This window comes from Thalassophryne amazonica, chromosome 13, assembly GCF_902500255.1.
Source record: "Thalassophryne amazonica chromosome 13, fThaAma1.1, whole genome shotgun sequence".
Classification (NCBI taxonomy): Eukaryota; Metazoa; Chordata; class Actinopteri; order Batrachoidiformes; family Batrachoididae; genus Thalassophryne; species Thalassophryne amazonica.
The window spans coordinates 1,530,379-1,552,747 of NC_047115.1; the positions used below are offsets into that span (position 1 = coordinate 1,530,379).

Sequence of the window (22,369 nt, forward strand, 5' to 3'; positions counted from 1 at the left end):
TATAGGAATAAAAACAAAAAGGCAGAAATGTAGCAATAAAGGTGGCAAATAAAAAATGAAGGAATAAAGACGGAAAGGCAGAAATGTATGAATAAAGACAAAAAGGCAGAAATGTAGGAATAAAGATGGGAAGGCGAAAATGTAGGAATAAAGACAAAAAGGTAGAAATGTAGGAATAAAGACGGAAAGGCGTCAATGTAGGAATAAAGACGGAAAGGCGGAAATGTAGGAATAAAGACAAAAAGGTAGAAATGTAGGAATAAAGATGGGAAGGCGAAAATGTAGGAATAAAGACAAAAAGGTAGAAATGTAGGAATAAAGACGGAAAGGCGTCAATGTAGGAATAAAGACGGAAAGGCGGAAATGTAGGAATAAAGACGGAAAGGCAGAAATTAGGAATAAAAACAAAAAGGCAGAAATGTAGGAATAAAGACAAAAAGGTAGAAATGTAGGAATAAAGATGGGAAGGCGAAAATGTAGGAATAAAGACGGAAAGGCAGAAATGTAGGAATAAAGACAAAATGTAGAAATGTAGGAATAAAGGCGGGAAGGCAGACGTGGGAATAAAGGCAGAAGGGCAGAAATGCAGGAATAAAGACGGGAAGGCGGAAATGTAGGAATAAAGACAAAAAGGCAGAAATGTAGGAATAAAGACAGGAAGGCAGAAATGTAGTAATACAGGGGGGAAGGTGGAAATGTAGGAATAAAGACAGAAAGGTGGAAATGTAGGAATAAAGGCGGGAAAGCAGAACTGTGGGAATAAAGCAGGAAGGCGGAAATGTGGGAATAAAGGCGGGAAGGCGGAAATGTCAGAATAAAGGCGGGAAGACAGAAATATAGGAATAAAAACAAAAAGGCAGAAATGTAGGAATAAAGGTGGCAAATCAAAAATGAAGGAATAAAGACGGAAAGGCAGAAATTAGGAATAAAAACAAAAAGGCAGAAATGTAGGAATAAAGACAAAAGGTAGAAATGTAGGAATAAAGATGGGAAGGCGAAAATGTAGGAATAAAGATGGAAAGGCGGAAATGTAGGAATAAAGACAAAAAGGTAGAAATGTAGGAATAAAGATGGGAAGGCGAAAATGTAGGAATAAAGACAAAAAGGTAGAAATGTAGGAATAAAGACGGAAAGGCAGAAATTAGTAATAAAAACAAAAAGGCAGAAATGTAGGAATAAAGACAAAAAGGTAGAAATGTAGGAATAAAGATGGGAAGGCGAAAATGTAGGAATAAAGACAAAAAGGTAGAAATGAAGGAATAAAGATGGGAAGGTGTCAGTGTAGGAATAAAAAAAAGGCAGAAATGTAGGGATAAAGACGGGAAGGCGAAAATGAAGGAATAAAGGTGGCAAATCAAAAATGAAGGGATAAAGGCGGGAAAATTCTGATGCTGAATTTTGCTGGAGTGAATCCAATCTGAGGTGTGGAAAGAAAACAGAAAAATAAAGGAAACCCAAAAGGACTGGAGGGAAGAAGAGCGTGTAAGAAGGAAGAGTTCCATGTAGTTTGTGAGTCTCACCTGATCTGGATTTGATCTGGATCTGATCTGGATCATATGACTGCTTGGTGTTTTTGAGATCCATGTTTCAGTTTGTCTGGGCCTCACCTTTTGACAGAGGAATGTTTGAGGGTCTGAACCTTCAGTGTTCAGGCCAGGTTTTAGGATTGTGCTTGTATCCTGTCAGAGGGTCTGTAGTAGGCCAGAGGTTCTGTTTTTAAGGACTGAGTGCAGGTGAAAGCAGTACCAGCATGTACTGGTACTGCTGGTACGGGTCATATTATTCAACATTTCAGTGAGATAAAGTCGCTCACTGGCCATCCTTTTAAAAAAGAAATAAACAACAAAAATACTTTAAAAACAATCGTTTTCTCATCTCTGAGGGACAAAGTGATTCTGTTCCTGTCGCTTTAAACTTAATGAAGCTGCATGGCAGCGTTACAATTAACAAATTAGTCAGTAAAGTCTAGTTAAAAACTAGATGAAACAGTGGAGTCATTATTAGAATACCTCAGTCCCCTCAGCGGTGCCGACTGTGACTGTGGAAGTAAAACACTTTGAGCCTCTGCTGGATGGACAGATACTACAGTAGTGTTCAGAATAATAGTAGTGCTATGTGACTAAAAAGATTAATCCAGGTTTTGAGTATATTTCTTATTGTTACATGGGAAACAAGGTACCAGTAGATTCAGTAGATTCTCACAAATCCAACAAGACCAAGCATTCATGATATGCACACTCTTAAGGCTATGAAATTGGGCTATTAGTAAAAAAAAAGTAGAAAAGGGGGTGTTCACAATAATAGTAGCATCTGCTGTTGACGCTACAAACTCAAAACTATTATGTTCAAACTGCTTTTTTAGCAATCCTGTGAATCACTAAACTAGTATTTAGTTGAATAACCACAGTTTTTCATGATTTCTTCACATCTGCGAGGCATTAATTCTGTTGGTTTGGAACCAAGATTTTGTTGGTTTACTAGTGTGCTTGGGGTCATTGTCTTGTTGAAACACCCATTTCAAGGGCATGTCCTCTTCAGCATAAGGCAACATGACCTCTTCAAGTATTTTGACATATCCAAACTGATCCATGATACCTGGTATGTGATATATAGGCCCAACACCATAGTAGGAGAAACATGCCCATATCATGATGCTTGCACCACCATGCTTCACTGTCTTCACTGTGAACTGTGGCTTGAATTCAGAGTTTGGGGGTTGTTTCACAAACCGTCTGCGGCCCTTGGACCCAAAAAGAACAATTTTACTCTCATCAGTCCACAAAATATTCCTCCATTTCTCTTTAGGCCAGTTGATGTGTTCTTTGGCAAATTGTAATCTCTTCTGCACATGTCTTTTATTTAACAGAGGGACTTTGTGGGGGATTCTTGCAAATAAATTAGCTTCACACAGGCATCTTCTAACTGTCACAGCACTTACAGGTAACTCCAGACTGTCTTTGATCATCCTGGAGCTGATCACTGGGTGAGACTTTGCCATTCTGGTTATTCTTCTATCCATTTTGATGGTGGTTTTCCATTTTCTTCCACACGTCTCTGGTTTTTTTTGTCCATTTTAAAGCATTGGAGATCATTGTAGATGAACAGCCTATAATTTTTTGCACCTGCGTATACGTTTTCCCCTCTCCAATCAACTTTTTAATCAAACTACGCTGTTCTTCTGAACAATGTCTTGAACGTCTCATTTTCCTCAGGCTTTCAAAGAGAAAAGCATGTTCAACAGGTGCTGGCTTCATCCTTAAATAGGGGACACCTGATTCACACCAGTTTGTCTGAATGTCACACTACTATTATTGTGAACACCCCCTTTTCTACTTTTTTTTTACTAATAGCCCAATTTCATAGCCTTAAGAGTGTGCATATCATGAATGCTTGGTCTTGTTGGATTTGTGAGAATCTACTGAATCTACTGGTACCTTGTTTCCCATGTAACAATAAGAAATATACTCAAAACCTGGATTAATCTTTTTAGTCACATAGCACTACTATTACGAGGTCTATTAGATAATAAACCGACACTTTTATTATTTTTTTAACTATATGGATTTGAATGACGTGCGATTACACCAATCATGCTTGAACCCTCGTGCGCATGCATGAGTTTTTTCACGCGTGTCGATGACGTCATTTCCCTGTGGGCAGGCCTTGAGTGAGATGTGGTCCCGCCCTCTCGGCTGAATTCCTTTGTTTCACACGCTGCTCGAGACGGCGCGTGTTGCTTTATCAAAAATTTTTCTGGACCTGTGAGGAATATCTGAGTGGACACTATTCAAGAAATTAAGATGGTTTTCGGTGAAAAGTTTAACGGCTGATGAGAGATTATGGGGTGTTTCTGTCACTGTAAGGACTTCCCACAGAGCGGGACGTCGCGCAGCGCTTCCAGGCGCCATCGTCGGCCTGTTTCGACCTGAAAACATCCTAATTTAAAGCTTAATTCACCCAGGACGTTGTGAGAGAACAGAGAAGATTCAGAAGAGGCCGGCATAAGGACTTTATGCGGACATTCCACTGTTTAAGGACATTTTGTAATGAAAGACGTGCGCGCAAATTCTGTGTGCGCCGTGACAGGAAAAACACCTCCGTGTTGAAAACCATTTGTAAAATTCAGGCAGCTTTTGATGGCTTTCAACAAGTGAGTAACTGAGAAATTGTTTAACAGCTTGGGCATGTTCCAACTTGCCCGTTAAGGTTTCCAACACGGAGGTGTTTTTCCTGTCGCGACCCTCCGCGGTCGGGTCCGGCCCGACATGCGACTCTGCCCGCACGTTCTTTCATTACAAAATGTCCGTTAACAATGGAATGTCCAAATAAACTCCTCATGCCGACTTCTTCTGAAAGTTCTCTGATGACTTACTGGATCAACAGAGCCTGAAATGTGGAAGTTTTCAGCTTGAAACGGCGAGACGCTGCCGCCTCGAAGCGCAGATCGCCGTCAGGCACTGTGCGCCATCCTTACGGTGACACTACCAGACCAAAATCTCTCATCAGCCGTTAAAATTTTTACCGAAAACCAGCTGAATTTATCAATGGTGTCCACTCAGTTGTGCCTTACAGTTTTGAAAAGATTTTGATCAAACAAAGCAGCAGTCTCTGAGCCATTCCTAAACAATGAAAAAAACGACGAGAGGGTGGGCGACTCCTCACTCAAAGACTGCCCACAGGCGAATGACGTAACCGACAGGCGTGAAAAAAAACTCTCGCATGCCCACGAGGGTTCAAGCATGTCTGATGTAATCACACGTGATTCAAATCCATATGGTTTTTGAAAAAAATAATAAGGTCGGATACTTTTCTAATAGACCTCGTATTCTGAACACTACTGTATAAAAATCCAAATCCAAAAACCCAAGCAATAAACGTTGATGCCATCATTTGAAGCCTTCCCGGAAATCAAAAATATTGCAGTACCTTGATTGGTGACTTGAGGCTGGCTCCAAAACAGACCACATTTCCATAGTAGTCCATGTTAAAATGTCCAACTTTAGAAAATAAGTAAACATGCTTATAGCGAGGTACATAAATGGTTTTGCTCTCTATAGAGAGTTTCCTCCTCCATGACAACATCTTAGTTTAAGATGCCTTAAGCCATAAAAGTCTCTATAATTGTGGGTGTGGTCTCTTTGAGTGACTCCTCCTCTCATAGTCTGACTGTTGTTGTGGAGGCTGTGTTTGTTTGGTTGAAGTATTATACACTCAACAAAAATATAAATCCAACTCTTTTGGTTTTGCTCCCATTTTGTATGAGATGAACTCAAAGATCTAAAACTTTTTCCACATACACAATATCACCATTTCCCTCAAATATTGTTCACAAACCAGTCTAAATCTGTGATAGTGAGCACTTCTCCTTTGCTGAGATAATCCATCCCACCTCACAGGTGTGCCATATCAAGATGCTGATTAGACACCATGATTAGTGCACAGGTGTGCCTTAGACTGCCCACAATAAAAGGCCACTCTGAAAGGTGCAGTTTTATCACACAGCACAATGCCACAGATGTCACAAGATTTGAGGGAGCGTGCAATTGGCATGCTGACAGCAGGAATGTCAACCAGAACTGTTGCTCGTGTATTGAATGTTCATTTCTCTACCATAAGCCGTCTCCAAAGGCGTTTCAGAGAATTTGGCAGTACATCCAACCAGCCTCACAACTGCAGACCACGTGTAACCACACCAGCCCAGGACCTCCACATCCAGCATGTTCACCTCCAAGATCGTCTGAGACCAGCCACTTGGACAGCTGCTGGAACAATCAGTTTGCATAACCAAAGAATTTCTGCACAAACTGTCATAAACCGTCTCAGGGAAGCTCATCTGCATGCTCGTCGTCCTCATCGGGGTCTCGACCTGACTCCAGTTCGTCATCGCAACTTCGCACAGCCATTGAAGAGGAGTGGACCAACATTCCACAGGCCACAATTGACAACCTGATCAACTCTATGCGAAGGAGATGTGTTGCACTGCATGAGGCAAATGGTGGTCACACCAGATACTGACTGGTATCCCCCCCAATAAAACAAAACTGCACCTTTCAGAGTGGCCTTTTATTGTGGACAGTCTAAGGCACACCTGTGCACCAATCATGGTGTCTAATCAGCATCTTGGTATGGCACACCTGTGAGGTGGGATGGATTATCTCAGCAAAGGAGAAGTGCTCACTATCACAGATTTAGACTGGTTTGTGAACAATATTTGAGGGAAATGGTGATATTGTGTATGTGGAAAAAGTTTTAGATCTTTGAGTTCATCTCATACAAAATGGGAGCAAAACCAAAAGTGTTGCGTTTATATTTTTGTTGAGTATATTTCAAACACCTGGACACGTCCCTGTGGATCTTCTAAGATGTCTCTGCTCTGATATTCACGCTGGATGAAAATCTTGTCTTATTTAATGTATGCTAAGTGTGTGAATCCTTTTTTTTTTTTTTTTTTTTTTGCAGCTGTTGTTAGCTTCATGTGTTCGGTCCCCTTTCTCAGTTTACTTAGAAAATAAGCTGCTCATAACTTTTACTGTCCACACCAAAGCAAATCTTTAGGAGAACCACCGGGCACATACATATGATGTGATCATTATTATAATCTGATCCATAAATAAATATGAAGCCTCATGTAGCTGCTCCATGAGTTTTGTGGCCAAAGTCATTTCTGTGTCATGTCTTAATTTCGCTAATATCAGACTCGCACCATTTCTCAGTACTGTGGGTTCCTTGTGTACTTTCAGGAAGGTGTGGCTGAGGCAAGAAGGAAGTCCGAGCAGTCGGATCACCAGAGCATCCTTCACAAACCAGAGAGCCATCGACAAGCTGGAACTGACAGGCTTCAAGACTCGCTTCTGATCAAAGACTCAAACGCACCCTGACCGGGTCTGAGAGCTGGAACTGGGTTCAAGACCCGATTAAAGGACGTCCATTCTATCTCCACCATCGCTGTTGTCTTCAGTTTCTTCTTCTTCTTCTCCTCTTTCTTCTTCTTCTCTCTTTTTTATTGTGTGTTGTGTCCTTATGATCTGAGTCAGTACTGCAGCCTGAGGCATGTTTGCTGCCACTCTTTAAATATCTGAGATGATTAGATTTTTAATTAAATTAAATCCTAACATCATGTGTTTATGTGGTCAGATAAAAAAACCCCTGATTGATAATTTAAAAAAAACTAATTCCTCTGAGGAACACAACGTAAAAACGACATAAAAACAACAACATAAACACAACATAAAACAACAACGTAAGAACAACAACAGAAAAACTACGTAAAAACAACAACGTAAACACAACAGAAAAACAACAACAGAAAAACTACATAAAAACAACAATGCAAAAACAACATAAAAACAACAACTTAAAAACAACAATTTAAAAATGGCAATGTAGAAAAACAATGTTAAAAAAAACATAAAAACAACAACATAAAAGCAATGTAAAAACAGCTACGTAAAAACAACAATGTAAAAACAACAGCGTAAAAACAGCAACGTAGAAAAACAACGTAAAAACAACAGCATAAACAACAATGTAAAATCAACAACATAAGCACAACAACACAAAAATAACAACATATAAACAACGTAAAACAACATAAAAACAACAATGTAAAAACAGCAATGTAAAACAACAATGTAAAACCAACTGTTATGTGTCGGACGCAGTCGGAGTACCGACCAGCGTTTGAAGTAGGACCCAGCATAAAGGAAACAGAGCACAGTTCAAAGGATAACAGAATTTAATGACATAACAGTGAGTGCTTAACAAATAAGTGCGCGGTCTGGCGAGGTGGAAGAGAGGACATCCCGCCAGCTCCAGGAGTAATAACCACAGCCGAGGTCCCTCTGGGATCCAAAGTCACCCACGGGGACTCCCAGTGCCTCCCAGAGGACCGTTCCATCAAACCCCAGGAGACGCCCCCCCTCATGACTAACAGACCCAGCCCCGGCCGTCTATGGCTAGATGGACCCATAGCCCTTTCCCCCCCAGAGGACACCACAGTCACACCCTGAGGGCGGAAACTGGGGGGAAAAACAAAATAAAAAAAACATACAAACAAAACAACCCCAACCCCACCCCCTCGGCGCAGTGGAAACTGGAAGTACGTCTAGTGTCACCAACCACGACTATACCCCAGAAGTCAACCGGGAGGAGTGGAACAGCGGTAATGGCAGACGGCACAAAACGGCGCCACCCCTCCGACTTCCAAACCAGCCACCAGCTGCGGGTATATTCCACTGCCCCAAACCTCAGCTACGCCGATGGCATACGGCTCAAAGGCGCGCTGACGCCGGAGGTGGAACAGGGAATCAACAAAAAAACAACACCCCGAAACCCCCCCCCCTCCCGGGTGCAGAGGTTACCTGGGAAACGCCCAGCATAACCAAACTGCACCACTCCAGCAACGCCAACAACCTACGGCTCACACGGCTGGAGCCAGAGGAGAAGAGAGGGCACAAAAAAAAAAAAACAACCCAATTACCCCCCCCCCCCCCCCCCCCATCACCCCCCAGAGGACCGTCCCATCAAACCCTGGGAGGTGAAACCAAAAGAAATAAAAAGAAAGACTAACAGACTAACATAAAGTTACCTGGGTCCTTTCTATGCTCCAGACAGCCTGCACGGTCACGACCCCAGAACACTAATGGTGCAGAACATCCCACACAAAAACCAACTCAAAAAACTCCCACAAAAAATGAACCAACCCAAAACTAATAAGTGACTTATACCGTTAAGCTCAAACAAATGGAACACACCTGTTCCACCTTAAGAGCTATAACGGTAATGTGACTCATTCACCAACAGGGGGAGCCAAAGTGCTAAAAATAAAAAACCCCTTTGGTAACCGAGGAAAACAACTCACGCTGCTTTTCCTGTGCGCAGCTACGTGTAACACACAACCAAAATGTGCTTCAACTAAATTACGCCGGAGCTGACACAACAGACGCAGTAGCTATCTTCACCCGGGGAGACGGGGCTACAACTGTAACAACAGGAAGCACAGCGACCCGTGCCACAGAACTCCGCCGTGCGCGTTCACCCATTAAAGACACACTCATGCAGCTCCCGTTTTACCTCTTATCTGGTCGAAGTGTGACGCGAAGCCATCGCTATTCACACTCCACAACAACCCACGGATAAGGCAACACCACAGGAACACGGCTGCAAGAGAGCTCAAATCACCTTCAATAATGGGTTCTCCGACACGCACCATCCGGGCGGAGAGCACCCGCAACTGATCCAGATAACTTCTGACGTACTGCCTCTGCTACCGCTGGGTCCGTAATGTATTGGCCAGAGACTACTGTTATGTGTCGGACGCGGGCGGAGAACCAACCAGCGTTTGAAGTAGGACCCAGCATAAAGGAAACAGAGCATGGTTCAAAGGATAACAGAATTTAATGACATAACAGTGAGTGCTTAACAAATAAGTGCGCAGTCTGGCGAGGTGGAAAGACGGTGCGCTCCCAGCAGCACAAACGGTCCGGAGCCAGAACAGTTCGGACCCAAGGACCCCGCTGACACCCTCAGGTGGCCGCGACCAACCGAGTCTGTGAAAGAAGAAACCATCATGTGAGTCCACCACTCCACACAGAGAGAGACCACTCAAAGGTGTACATAATCAGCAAACACTTCCTGGCTTAATCACCAATCAGCTTCCCACCCTGCAGGCATGGAACACCCAGTTCAATTCTCCACTGCAGTGGAAGCTGATTAAACGACTAACATAACAGCTCAATATAATAAGGTGTGAGGGACACCACATTTACTGACTGTACTCATGTTAGTCACAAAACCTAAAGTACCTCAGGAAGTGTGCTGACGAGCGTGAGACCTCACCCCCTCCTCTTTCACAGACCATGGCATCAAACCTGGTACGGTCTCTGCGTCCATGATGATGAGATGGTTCTCTAAACGTCGATCTCACCCGTCTGGTCACAAGGTCGAGTCTCTGGCAAATACACACTGTGTACTCCAGACTTAAATGCAACCATGCCCCAATCCATATAGATGCACCACAGCTGTGAGTCCTGACGAGCTGCACATGACCAGCCTCAGGTGATCAGGGTGAGGTCCTAATAACTCAGCCACACAGCCACTCAGTCCTGAACGTATGCCACCTGGAAGGAAAAACAGAAGACAGAAAACAGAAGACAGAAACAAAAGCCAGCCAGGCACGCCAGGCACCCCAGCCACAACACCAACAACATAAAAACAGCAATGTAAAAACAACAACATAAATCAACAACATAAGCACAGCAACACAAAAACAACAACATATAAACAACGTAAAAACAACATTAAAAACAGCAATGTAAAACCAACAACATAAAAACAGCAACATAAAAACAACATAAACACAACAACACAAAAACAACAACATATAAACAACATAAAAACAAAGTAAAAACAAGTCCTTTGACTTTTTTGTCTTATCTTCTGCGTTTATTTCATGTTTCAGTATTTTACTGTTTTTATCAGCAATATCGTCCAGTTTTATGTCTTGAATTCCAAAGAAATCAAATCAAACCAAATTTTCCACCACCCGGGGGTGAGAGAAATGAGGGCGTGCACGCACACACACACACACACACACACACACACACACACACACACACACACACACACACACACACACACACACACTGCACTCAGAGCTGAAAAACATCCAGCGGCCTTGACCTCCTCCTCCTCCTCCTCCTCATTCTCTCTCACAAACCAGTTTGGCATCCCATCGTGGTTGCCATGGAAACGGTGCTGAGTCTGGAAGTGTTTGTCAGGGAGACACAGCAAGAAAACTAAACACAAACTTCATGCTGTCTCCCTCGTTTTTAAATGATCTTCCTCCTCTTCTCCTCCTTCCTTGTCCTTTGTTCTTCTGTTTTTTCCCTCATGATTTTTATTTTTCTCCTCCTTTTGAACTCATATCCTCCCTAGCTCTTTCATGCTTTCCTTTTTATGCTTCTTTCTTGTCTGCATCCTTTTCATTCTCCTCCAAATAAAAATGAGTTTTATTTCTCGTCTCTTTTCCTTCTCTAACCCATCTTTTTCCTCTCTCCTCCCTTTTCTCCTCCATCCGTTTTTCTTCCCTCGTTCCTTTCTGCCTATCACTGCGGTGATTTCACTGCCCACTCGTTTACTTTTATTCGCAGCATCGCACACAAATGTACACCTGAGTGGGTGATGACAGCCAACTGTTGCTAGGCAACGAGATGAATTTGGAGACCAACTTTTCCCGTGAGACAGAAGTTTGTGTCGTAAATGACTGCTTAGTGCTGGAAGAAGAAATAACGTACCCACGATGCTTCACGCTCAGAAGCTCACACTGTGAACTCAAATATTGAATTTACTGTTACAGTTATCTTTGGTTGTAGCAAAATTTAAAACACATTAACCAGGGTGGATGCAGAAAATTTTTGTTGGGGGTGGGTGGGGGGGGTCTAAATCATCACAACTGGGAAATCTGCTCATTCATGGAATGACAGCAAAATATAATCACTAATATTCAAAAAGTAAATACATTTATACTTGTAGTAAGGTTACTATCTCACTGTCAGGGCGGCACCCCCGGCACCAGGAGAGGCTGGACCCCCATACAGACTCCCAGACTGGGCTTAGGTGTGAATGAAATCATGGTCTTCATTCCAAGCTCGAGTACGGTGCACATGTGATCAATCAGAGAGGCAGAGGTACAAGCAGGGTCAGGCTGAGACGCAATCATCAGGGGAGAGGCAAGAGGCATAGTCGAGGAGAACAGGGCAGAAATCGGAACACGGCTTGGCAAACTCAGGACTGAAAAACGGGCGCTAGAAAGTGTATGGAGACAACATCTGGCAGGGAAGTGAAGGACTGTGGGGGTTTAAATGCAGGTGAACTAATTTGGATATGAGATGAGGAACAGGTGGCGTTAAGGAGGTGCACATGAGGAAAGATCTAGAAAGGGGGCGTGACTATTGAACAAAGATAATGCATGATGCAAGAAGGTGAGGAGGGACAACACAAGGTGGAGTGAGGTAAGATATAAAGATGCGTGAACAGGTGCCAAGAGTGTGAGTGGATGGAAATACTAAACAGACTGAATCAAAATGAGGGACAAAGACATAATGGCAGGTGCAGCGGAGTGAGAACATAATCAGAGGGACGTGAGGGAAACTAGGAGGACACAGGGCAGAATACAGTATTACTATGAACTACAACCAGACATGAGCAAAAGTGTTGGGAAAGTGTAGGTACACGGACCCACAACAGGGGGCGCAAATGAACGGACAATGGAGGAGGTCAAATAACAACACTTTACTGTTGTGAATGGGCACAACAATTACAACAGATTACAACAATAGACAAAAGCCAATTTACAAAAGGTGTCGTGTGGGCAGGCTCGAAGATAGGAGACGTCCGTCCAAAGCAGAACCGGAACCACACGATTTCCTCCGCCACCAGACCCCGGGAATACTGGAGCCGCCAAGTCCCGAACTCCCAGGTGGCCACTGCCTCCGCGTGTCGGACCTGGTACTGCTGGCGAGGAAGAAAAAAACAATTAAATGTGGGCGCGTTTGCACCCAGGACTCCGCACGGCAGGAAAACCCACCTCCACCTCTCGTTGGAAAAGGAGTCAGCTAAACAACGCACAAAAGTCACAAAAGATCACTGCCAAACCGTCAGCTGAGTACGTTACCTTTCAGGTAGAACGATATCTCGGCAAAGAGGTGGAGACGTCGTCCTGCTGATGTACCCCTGCTGATCAGGTGAGTGGTAACAGCTGTTGCAGGTGATGCGTGACAGCTGTCACCCTGGCTGCTCCTGTGAGGCGGCTGCGCCCTCTGGTGCCTGGAGCCCGCACTCCAGACAGGGCGCCCTCTGGTGGTGGGACAGCAGTACCTCCTCTTCTGGCGGCCCACACAACAAAAAGGACGAGAAGAACCTACATGAAAACTGATAAGAAAATAATAAGAAAATAAACACAGACGAACTGAACAGGATCTGACAAAGAAAACAAAAATGACAGAGCAGACCAGAAAAATAAGACAGAGACTAAGTGATAAAACCCGATGTTAAAGCACAACAGATAATATAATAAATGAGAACAGAATGAACAAGTGGTAAACAAAGAAAACACAAACTGGCTGAACAAAACAAGAATGGAATTGGACAATGGCTAAAGCAGAAAAGAAACAAAGAGACAAAGCAAAATAAAACAATAAACGCATGGTAATTAACTAATAAAACAGAGCTGGGGCCGATGGTGGTGAACTAATAAAGAGGCAAAATAAGGATGAAAGCCTGGATCAGGGCCGGGCATGACACTCACTGGGCTGCGACCACTTGCAAATGGCATTTGCAAGGAAAGTGCAAAGAATGTGTGTAACGTTCACTGGGTGTTGCTGTCCCTGAATTTTGAACAGTTCAAAGTTGCTGAGGTGACAAAGGTCCTCGCCACATACTCACAGAGCCATCATAATGTTCAAGAACCATGAGAGAACTTTACAAGGGGTTGACGATGGATGAAACTACTCTGTGAATGATTAGAGATAAAAACAAGGAATTGACAGAGTGGAGGTGGGGCCTCATATCTGGCATTGGTGAGTGAGCTGCCACCATGCAAACCATTTTAGAATGATTTTTATGATTTCTTTATTTTTTTTATACATTTTAATATTATTTACAGTTCTTTTATCCTTGTCTGCAGTCTGTTTTTTTTTCACAGCCTCTTTCACATAATAACTGCATATTACAGCAGTATAACAGCAGTATTACAGCAGTATAACAGCATATAACTCTGACTCAAAGCTCTGTAAGTAAAAGAGGTTTACTGGGACAGTAAATAGGGTCTGGTACGCAGGTAGGCAGTCCAACAAGATAACAAAACTAAGAGCATTAGGCAGTCGCATGGTCGAGGGTATAAGCAGGTGGTCTCTAAATACGGGAGGCAAGCAGGTCGAGAACAATGGATACAGAGCTGGAGAGAAGGCATAGCGTACATCAATTTGGTGCAGTGGAGGGCACAGCTAACCAATTTTAAATAATGCACTTAATTCTGAAGTTCTGTAACAAACACAGACAGATGCCAAAGGGATTATGGGTAAATGAGTCCCTCCACTAACACTGATTGTTGACTCATTCATTCTATGTAAAAAAAAACATCACGTTAATGTGAGGTGTGTGTTGGTGGTTTACATACAGTGTAGTAAAAATTGTGGTTAAAAAATCCTACAATGTGATTTCCTGGATTTTTTTTTTCTTATTTTGTGTCTCATAGTTGAAGTGTACCTATGATGAAAATTACAGACCTGTCTCATTCTTTCTAAGTAGAACTTGCACAAACAGGGACTGACTCATAATTTTTGCCCCACTGTATGAATGTGCTTTTGTAAAATATGCCTTTTTTTATTTGTTAAAAAAAAGCTATTTGCAAAAAAACCAAAAGTCAAGTTGTGATTGACATCCGTCTGATATAACCGGGTTCAAAATTAATAGAACACTGCCATCTACTGGCATCCAGACGCTCAAACTGCCATGAACATTACTGGCCAGTAGATGGCAGCAGAGACTGTGAAAACTTGCCAAAACACAATTCCAGATAATCCGTGTCCACTACATTTAAGATGCGTGGAATTTAATAAACACAAACTGAATTTCAGACATCTTATATATATTACTCTAGAACAAAGACGACAGACAGTATCTGACATAAGCAGGACTCTAAAGAGCAAACAGGAATCGATTGCAATGATCCAATTGAAAATAATGGAGAAGCAACCTGGGCTTCTTCTGGCATTTTTGCATAAAGCAAACACAATAATGTCTATAAACCAGACCCAGAGAATATATTCATGAGAGTTTTAGGCACAATATATACTCAACAAAAATATAAACGCAACACTTTTGTTTTGCTCCCATTTTGTATGAGATGAACTCAAAGATCTAAAAACTTTTTCCACATACACAATATCACCATTTCCCTCAAATATTGTTCACAAACCAGTCTAAATCTGTGATAGTGAGCACTTCTCCTTTGCTGAGATAATCCATCCCACCTCACAGTGTGCCATACCAAGATGCTGATTAGACACCATGATTAGTGCACAGGTGTGCCTTAGACTGCCCACAATAAAAGGCCACTCTGAAAGGTGCAGTTTTATCACACAGCACAATGCCACAGATGTCGCAAGATTTGAGGGAGCGTGCAGTTGGCATGCTGACAGCAGGAATGTCAACCAGAGCTGTTGCTCGGTATTGAATGTTCATGTCTCTACCATAAGCCGTCTCCAAGTCGTTTCAGAGATTTGGCAGTACATCCAACCAGCCTCCCGCAGTGAGATAAATTCGCTCACTGGCCATCCTTTTAAAAAGAAATAAACAACAAAATACTTTAAAAACAATCGTTTTCTCATCTCTGAGGGACAAGTGATTCTGTTCCTGTCGCTTTAAACTTAATGAAGCTGCATGGCAGCGTTACAATTAACAATTAGTCAGTAAAGTCTAGTTAAAACTAGATGAAACAGTGGAGTCATTATTAGAATACCTCAGTCCCCTCAGCGGTGCCGACTGTGACTGTGGAAGTAAAACACTTTGAGCCTCGCTGGATGGACAGATACTACAGTAGTGTTCAGATAATAGTAGTGCTATGTGACTAAAAAGATTAATCCGGTTTTGAGTATATTTCTTATTGTTACATGGGAAACAAGGGTACCAGTAGATTCAGTAGATTCTCACAAATCAACAAGACCAAGCATTCATGATATGCACACTCTTAAGGCTATGAATTGGGCTATTAGTAAAAAAAAAGTAGAAAAGGGGGTGTTCACAATAATAGTAGCATCTGCTGTTGACGCTACAAACTCAAAACTATTATGTTCAAACTGCTTTTTAGCAATCCTGTGAATCACTAAACTAGTATTAGTTGAATAACCACAGTTTTTCATGATTTCTTCACATCTGCGAGGCATTAATTCTGTTGGTTTGGAACCAAGATTTTGTTGGTTTACTAGTGTGCTTGGGGTCATTGTCTTGTTGAAACACCATTTCAAGGGCAATGTCCTCTTCAGCATAAGGCAACATGACCTCTTCAAGTATTTTGACATATCCAAAACTGATCCATGATACCTGGTATGTGATATATAGGCCCAACACCATAGTAGGAGAAACATGCCCATATCATGATGCTTGCACCACCATGCTTCACTGTCTTCACTGTGAACTGTGGCTTGAATTCAGAGTTTGGGGGTTGTTTCACAAACCGTCTGCGGCCCTTGGACCCAAAAAGAACAATTTTACTCTCATCAGTCCACAAAATATTCCCTCCATTTCTCTTTAGGCCAGTTGATGGTTCTTTGGCAAATTGTAATCTCTTCTGCACATGTCTTTTATTTAACAGAGGGACTTTGTGGGGGATTCTTGCAAATAAATTAGCTTCACACAGGCATCTTCTAACTGTCACAGCACTTACAGGTAACTCCAGACTGTCTTTGATCATCCTGGAGCTGATCAATGGGTGAGACTTTGCCATTCTGGTTATTCTTCTATCCATTTTGATGGTGGTTTTCCATTTTCTTCCACACGTCTCTGGTTTTTTTGTCCATTTTAAAGCATTGGAGATCATTGTAGATGAACAGCCTATAATTTTTTGCACCTGCGTATACGTTTTCCCCTCTCCAATCAACTTTTTAATCAAACTAACGCTGTTCTTCTGAACAATGTCTTGAAACGTCTCATTTTCCTCAGGCTTTCAAAGAGAAAAGCATGTTCAACAGGTGCTGGCTTCATCCTTAAATAGGGGACACCTGATTCACACCAGTTTGTCTGAATGTCACACTACTATTATTGTGAACACCCCCTTTTCTACTTTTTTTTTACTAATAGCCCAATTTCATAGCCTTAAGAGTGTGCATATCATGAATGCTTGGTCTTGTGGGATTTGTGAGAATCTACTGAATCTACTGGTACCTTGTTTCCCATGTAACAATAAGAAATATACTCAAAACCTGGATTAATCTTTTAGTCACATAGCACTACTATTACGAGGTCTATTAGATAATAAACCGACACTTTATTATTTTTTAACTATATGGATTTGAATGACGTGCGATTACACCAATCATGCTTGAACCCTCGTGCGCATGCATGAGTTTTTTCACGCGTGTCGATGACGTCATTTCCCTGTGGGCAGGCCTTGAGTGAGATGTGGTCCCCGCCCTCTCGGCTGAATTCCTTTGTTTCACACGCTGCTCGAGACGGCGCGTGTTGCTTTATCAAAAATTTTTCTGGACCTGTGAGGAATATCTGAGTGGACACTATTCAAGAAATTAAGCTGGTTTTCGGTGAAAAGTTTAACGGCTGATGAGAGATTATGGGGTGTTTCTGTCACTGTAAGGACTTCCCACAGAGCGGGACGTCGCGCAGCGCTTCCAGGCGCCATCGTCGGCCTGTTTCGACCTGAAAACATCCTAATTTAAAGCTTAATTCACCCAGGACGTTGTGAGAGAACAGAGAAGATTCAGAAGAGGCCGGCATAAGGACTTTATGCGGACATTCCACTGTTTAAGGACATTTTGTAATGAAAGACGTGCGCGCAAAGTCTGTGTGCGCCGTGACAGGAAAAACACCTCCGTGTTGAAAACCATTTGTAAAATCAGGCAGCTTTTGATGGCTTTCAACAAGTGAGTAACTGAGAAATTGTTTAACAGCTTGGGCATGTTCCAACTTGCCCGTTAAGGTTTCCAACACGGAGGTGTTTTTCCTGTCGCGACCCTCCGCGGTCGGGTCCGGCCCGACATGCGACTCTGCCCGCACGTTCTTTCATTACAAAATGTCCGTTAACAATGGAATGTCCAAATAAACTCCTCATGCCGACTTCTTCTGAAAGTTCTCTGATGACTTACTGGATCAACAGAGCCTGAAATGTGGAAGTTTTCAGCTTGAAAACGGCGAGACGCTGCCGCCTCGAAGCGCAGATCGCCGTCAGGCACTGTGCGCCATCCTTACGGTGACACTACCAGACCAAAATCTCTCATCAGCCGTTAAAATTTTTACCGAAAACCAGCTGAATTTATCAATGGTGTCCACTCAGTTGTGCCTTACAGTTTTGAAAAGATTTTGATCAAACAAAGCAGCAGTCTCTGAGCCATTCCTAAACAATGAAAAAAACGACGAGAGGGTGGGCGACTCCTCACTCAAAGACTGCCCACAGGCGAATGACGTAACCGACAGGCGTGAAAAAAAACTCTCGCATGCCCACGAGGGTTCAAGCATGTCTGATGTAATCACACGTGATTCAAATCCATATGGTTTTTGAAAAAAATAATAAGGTCGGATACTTTTCTAATAGACCTCGTATTCTGAACACTACTGTATAAAAATCCAAATCCAAAAACCCAAGCAATAAACGTTGATGCCATCATTTGAAGCCTTCCCGGAAATCAAAATATTGCAGTACCTTGATTGGTGACTTGAGGCTGGCTCCAAAACAGACCACATTTCCATAGTAGTCCATGTTAAAATGTCCAACTTTAGAAAATAAGTAAACATGCTTATAGCGAGGTACATAAATGGTTTTGCTCTCTATAGAGAGTTTCCTCCTCCATGACAACATCTTAGTTTAAGATGCCTTAAGCCATAAAAGTCTCTATAATTGTGGGTGTGGTCTCTTTGAGTGACTCCTCCTCTCATAGTCTGACTGTTGTTGTGGAGGCTGTGTTTGTTGGTTGAAGTATTATACACTCAACAAAAATATAAATCCAACTCTTTTGGTTTTGCTCCCATTTTGTATGAGATGAACTCAAAGATCTAAAACTTTTTCCACATACACAATATCACCATTTCCCTCAAATATTGTTCACAAACCAGTCTAAATCTGTGATAGTGAGCACTTCTCCTTTGCTGAGATAATCCATCCCACCTCACAGGTGTGCCATATCAAGATGCTGATTAGACACCATGATTAGTGCACAGGTGTGCCTTAGACTGCCCACAATAAAAGGCCACTCTGAAAGGTGCAGTTTTATCACACAGCACAATGCCACAGATGTCACAAGATTTGAGGGAGCGTGCAATTGGCATGCTGACAGCAGGAATGTCAACCAGAACTGTTGCTCGTGTATTGAATGTTCATTTCTCTACCATAAGCCGTCTCCAAAGGCGTTTCAGAGAATTTGGCAGTACATCCAACCAGCCTCACAACTGCAGACCACGTGTAACCACACCAGCCCAGGACCTCCACATCCAGCATGTTCACCTCCAAGATCGTCTGAGACCAGCCACTTGGACAGCTGCTGGAACAATCAGTTTGCATAACCAAAGAATTTCTGCACAACTGTCATAAACCGTCTCAGGGAAGCTCATCTGCATGCTCGTCGTCCTCATCGGGGTCTCGACCTGACTCCAGTTCGTCATCGCAACTTCGCACAGCCATTGAAGAGGAGTGGACCAACATTCCACAGGCCACAATTGACAACCTGATCAACTCTATGCGAAGGAGATGTGTTGCACTGCATGAGGCAAATGGTGGTCACACCAGATACTGACTGGTATCCCCCCCAATAAAACAAAACTGCACCTTTCAGAGTGGCCTTTATTGTGGACAGTCTAAGGCACACCTGTGCACCAATCATGGTGTCTAATCAGCATCTTGGTATGGCACACCTGTGAGGTGGGATGGATTATCTCAGCAAAGGAGAAGTGCTCACTATCACAGATTTAGACTGGTTTGTGAACAATATTTGAGGGAAATGGTGATATTGTGTATGTGGAAAAAGTTTTAGATCTTTGAGTTCATCTCATACAAAATGGGAGCAAAACCAAAAGTGTTGCGTTTATATTTTTGTTGAGTATATTTCAAACACCTGGACACGTCCCTGTGGATCTTCTAAGATGTCTCTGCTCTGATATTCACGCTGGATGAAAATCTTGTCTTATTTAATGTATGCTAAGTGTGTGAATCCTTTTTTTTTTTTTTTTTTTTTTGCAGCTGTTGTTAGCTTCATGTGTTCGGTCCCCTTTCTCAGTTTACTTAGAAAATAAGCTGCTCATAACTTTTACTGTCCACACCAAAGCAAATCTTTAGGAGAACCACCGGGCACATACATATGATGTGATCATTATTATAATCTGATCCATAAATAAATATGAAGCCTCATGTAGCTGCTCCATGAGTTTTGTGGCCAAAGTCATTTCTGTGTCATGTCTTAATTTCGCTAATATCAGACTCGCACCATTTCTCAGTACTGTGGGTTCCTTGTGTACTTTCAGGAAGGTGTGGCTGAGGCAAGAAGGAAGTCCGAGCAGTCGGATCACCAGAGCATCCTTCACAAACCAGAGAGCCATCGACAAGCTGGAACTGACAGGCTTCAAGACTCGCTTCTGATCAAAGACTCAAACGCACCCTGACCGGGTCTGAGAGCTGGAACTGGGTTCAAGACCCGATTAAAGGACGTCCATTCTATCTCCACCATCGCTGTTGTCTTCAGTTTCTTCTTCTTCTTCTCCTCTTTCTTCTTCTTCTCTCTTTTTTATTGTGTGTTGTGTCCTTATGATCTGAGTCAGTACTGCAGCCTGAGGCATGTTTGCTGCCACTCTTTAAATATCTGAGATGATTAGATTTTTAATTAAATTAAATCCTAACATCATGTGTTTATGTGGTCAGATAAAAAAACCCCTGATTGATAATTTAAAAAAAACTAATTCCTCTGAGGAACACAACGTAAAAACGACATAAAAACAACAACATAAACACAACATAAAACAACAACGTAAGAACAACAACAGAAAAACTACGTAAAAACAACAACGTAAACACAACAGAAAAACAACAACAGAAAAACTACATAAAAACAACAATGCAAAAACAACATAAAAACAACAACTTAAAAACAACAATTTAAAAATGGCAATGTAGAAAAACAATGTTAAAAAAAACATAAAAACAACAACATAAAAGCAATGTAAAAACAGCTACGTAAAAACAACAATGTAAAAACAACAGCGTAAAAACAGCAACGTAGAAAAACAACGTAAAAACAACAGCATAAACAACAATGTAAAATCAACAACATAAGCACAACAACACAAAAATAACAACATATAAACAACGTAAAACAACATAAAAACAACAATGTAAAAACAGCAATGTAAAACAACAATGTAAAACCAACTGTTATGTGTCGGACGCAGTCGGAGTACCGACCAGCGTTTGAAGTAGGACCCAGCATAAAGGAAACAGAGCACAGTTCAAAGGATAACAGAATTTAATGACATAACAGTGAGTGCTTAACAAATAAGTGCGCGGTCTGGCGAGGTGGAAGAGAGGACATCCCGCCAGCTCCAGGAGTAATAACCACAGCCGAGGTCCCTCTGGGATCCAAAGTCACCCACGGGGACTCCCAGTGCCTCCCAGAGGACCGTTCCATCAAACCCCAGGAGACGCCCCCCCTCATGACTAACAGACCCAGCCCCGGCCGTCTATGGCTAGATGGACCCATAGCCCTTTCCCCCCCAGAGGACACCACAGTCACACCCTGAGGGCGGAAACTGGGGGGAAAAACAAAATAAAAAAAACATACAAACAAAACAACCCCAACCCCACCCCCTCGGCGCAGTGGAAACTGGAAGTACGTCTAGTGTCACCAACCACGACTATACCCCAGAAGTCAACCGGGAGGAGTGGAACAGCGGTAATGGCAGACGGCACAAAACGGCGCCACCCCTCCGACTTCCAAACCAGCCACCAGCTGCGGGTATATTCCACTGCCCCAAACCTCAGCTACGCCGATGGCATACGGCTCAAAGGCGCGCTGAAGCCGGAGGTGGAACAGGGAATCAACAAAAAAAACAACACCCCGAAACCCCCCCCCCTCCCGGGTGCAGAGGTTACCTGGGAAACGCCCAGCATAACCAAACTGCACCACTCCAGCAACGCCAACAACCTACGGCTCACACGGCTGGAGCCAGAGGAGAAGAGAGGGCACAAAAAAAAAAAAAACAACCCAATTACCCCCCCCCCCGCCCCCCCCATCACCCCCCAGAGGACCGTCCCATCAAACCCTGGGAGGTGAAACCAAAAGAAATAAAAAGAAAGACTAACAGACTAACATAAAGTTACCTGGGTCCTTTCTATGCTCCAGACAGCCTGCACGGTCACGACCCCAGAACACTAATGGTGCAGAACATCCCACACAAAAACCAACTCAAAAAACTCCCACAAAAAATGAACCAACCCAAAACTAATAAGTGACTTATACCGTTAAGCTCAAACAAATGGAACACACCTGTTCCACCTTAAGAGCTATAACGGTAATGTGACTCATTCACCAACAGGGGGAGCCAAAGTGCTAAAAATAAAAAACCCCTTTGGTAACCGAGAAAACAACTCACGCTGCTT

General features: G+C 42.8%; 1 protein-coding gene across 1 annotated transcript in view; it reads left to right on the forward strand.

Annotated features, from left to right (window-relative positions):
• LOC117523448 (acylphosphatase-2-like) overlaps positions 1-6,862 on the forward strand; it is a 32,142-nt gene extending 25,280 nt beyond the window's left edge. The window contains exon 4 of the mRNA XM_034184987.1: positions 6,741-6,862. Within this exon, the coding sequence (XP_034040878.1) occupies positions 6,741-6,855 (115 nt within the window). The 3' untranslated portion in view covers positions 6,856-6,862. The remainder of the gene's footprint in view (positions 1-6,740) is intronic.
• The last annotated feature ends 15,507 nt before the right edge of the window (positions 6,863-22,369 follow it).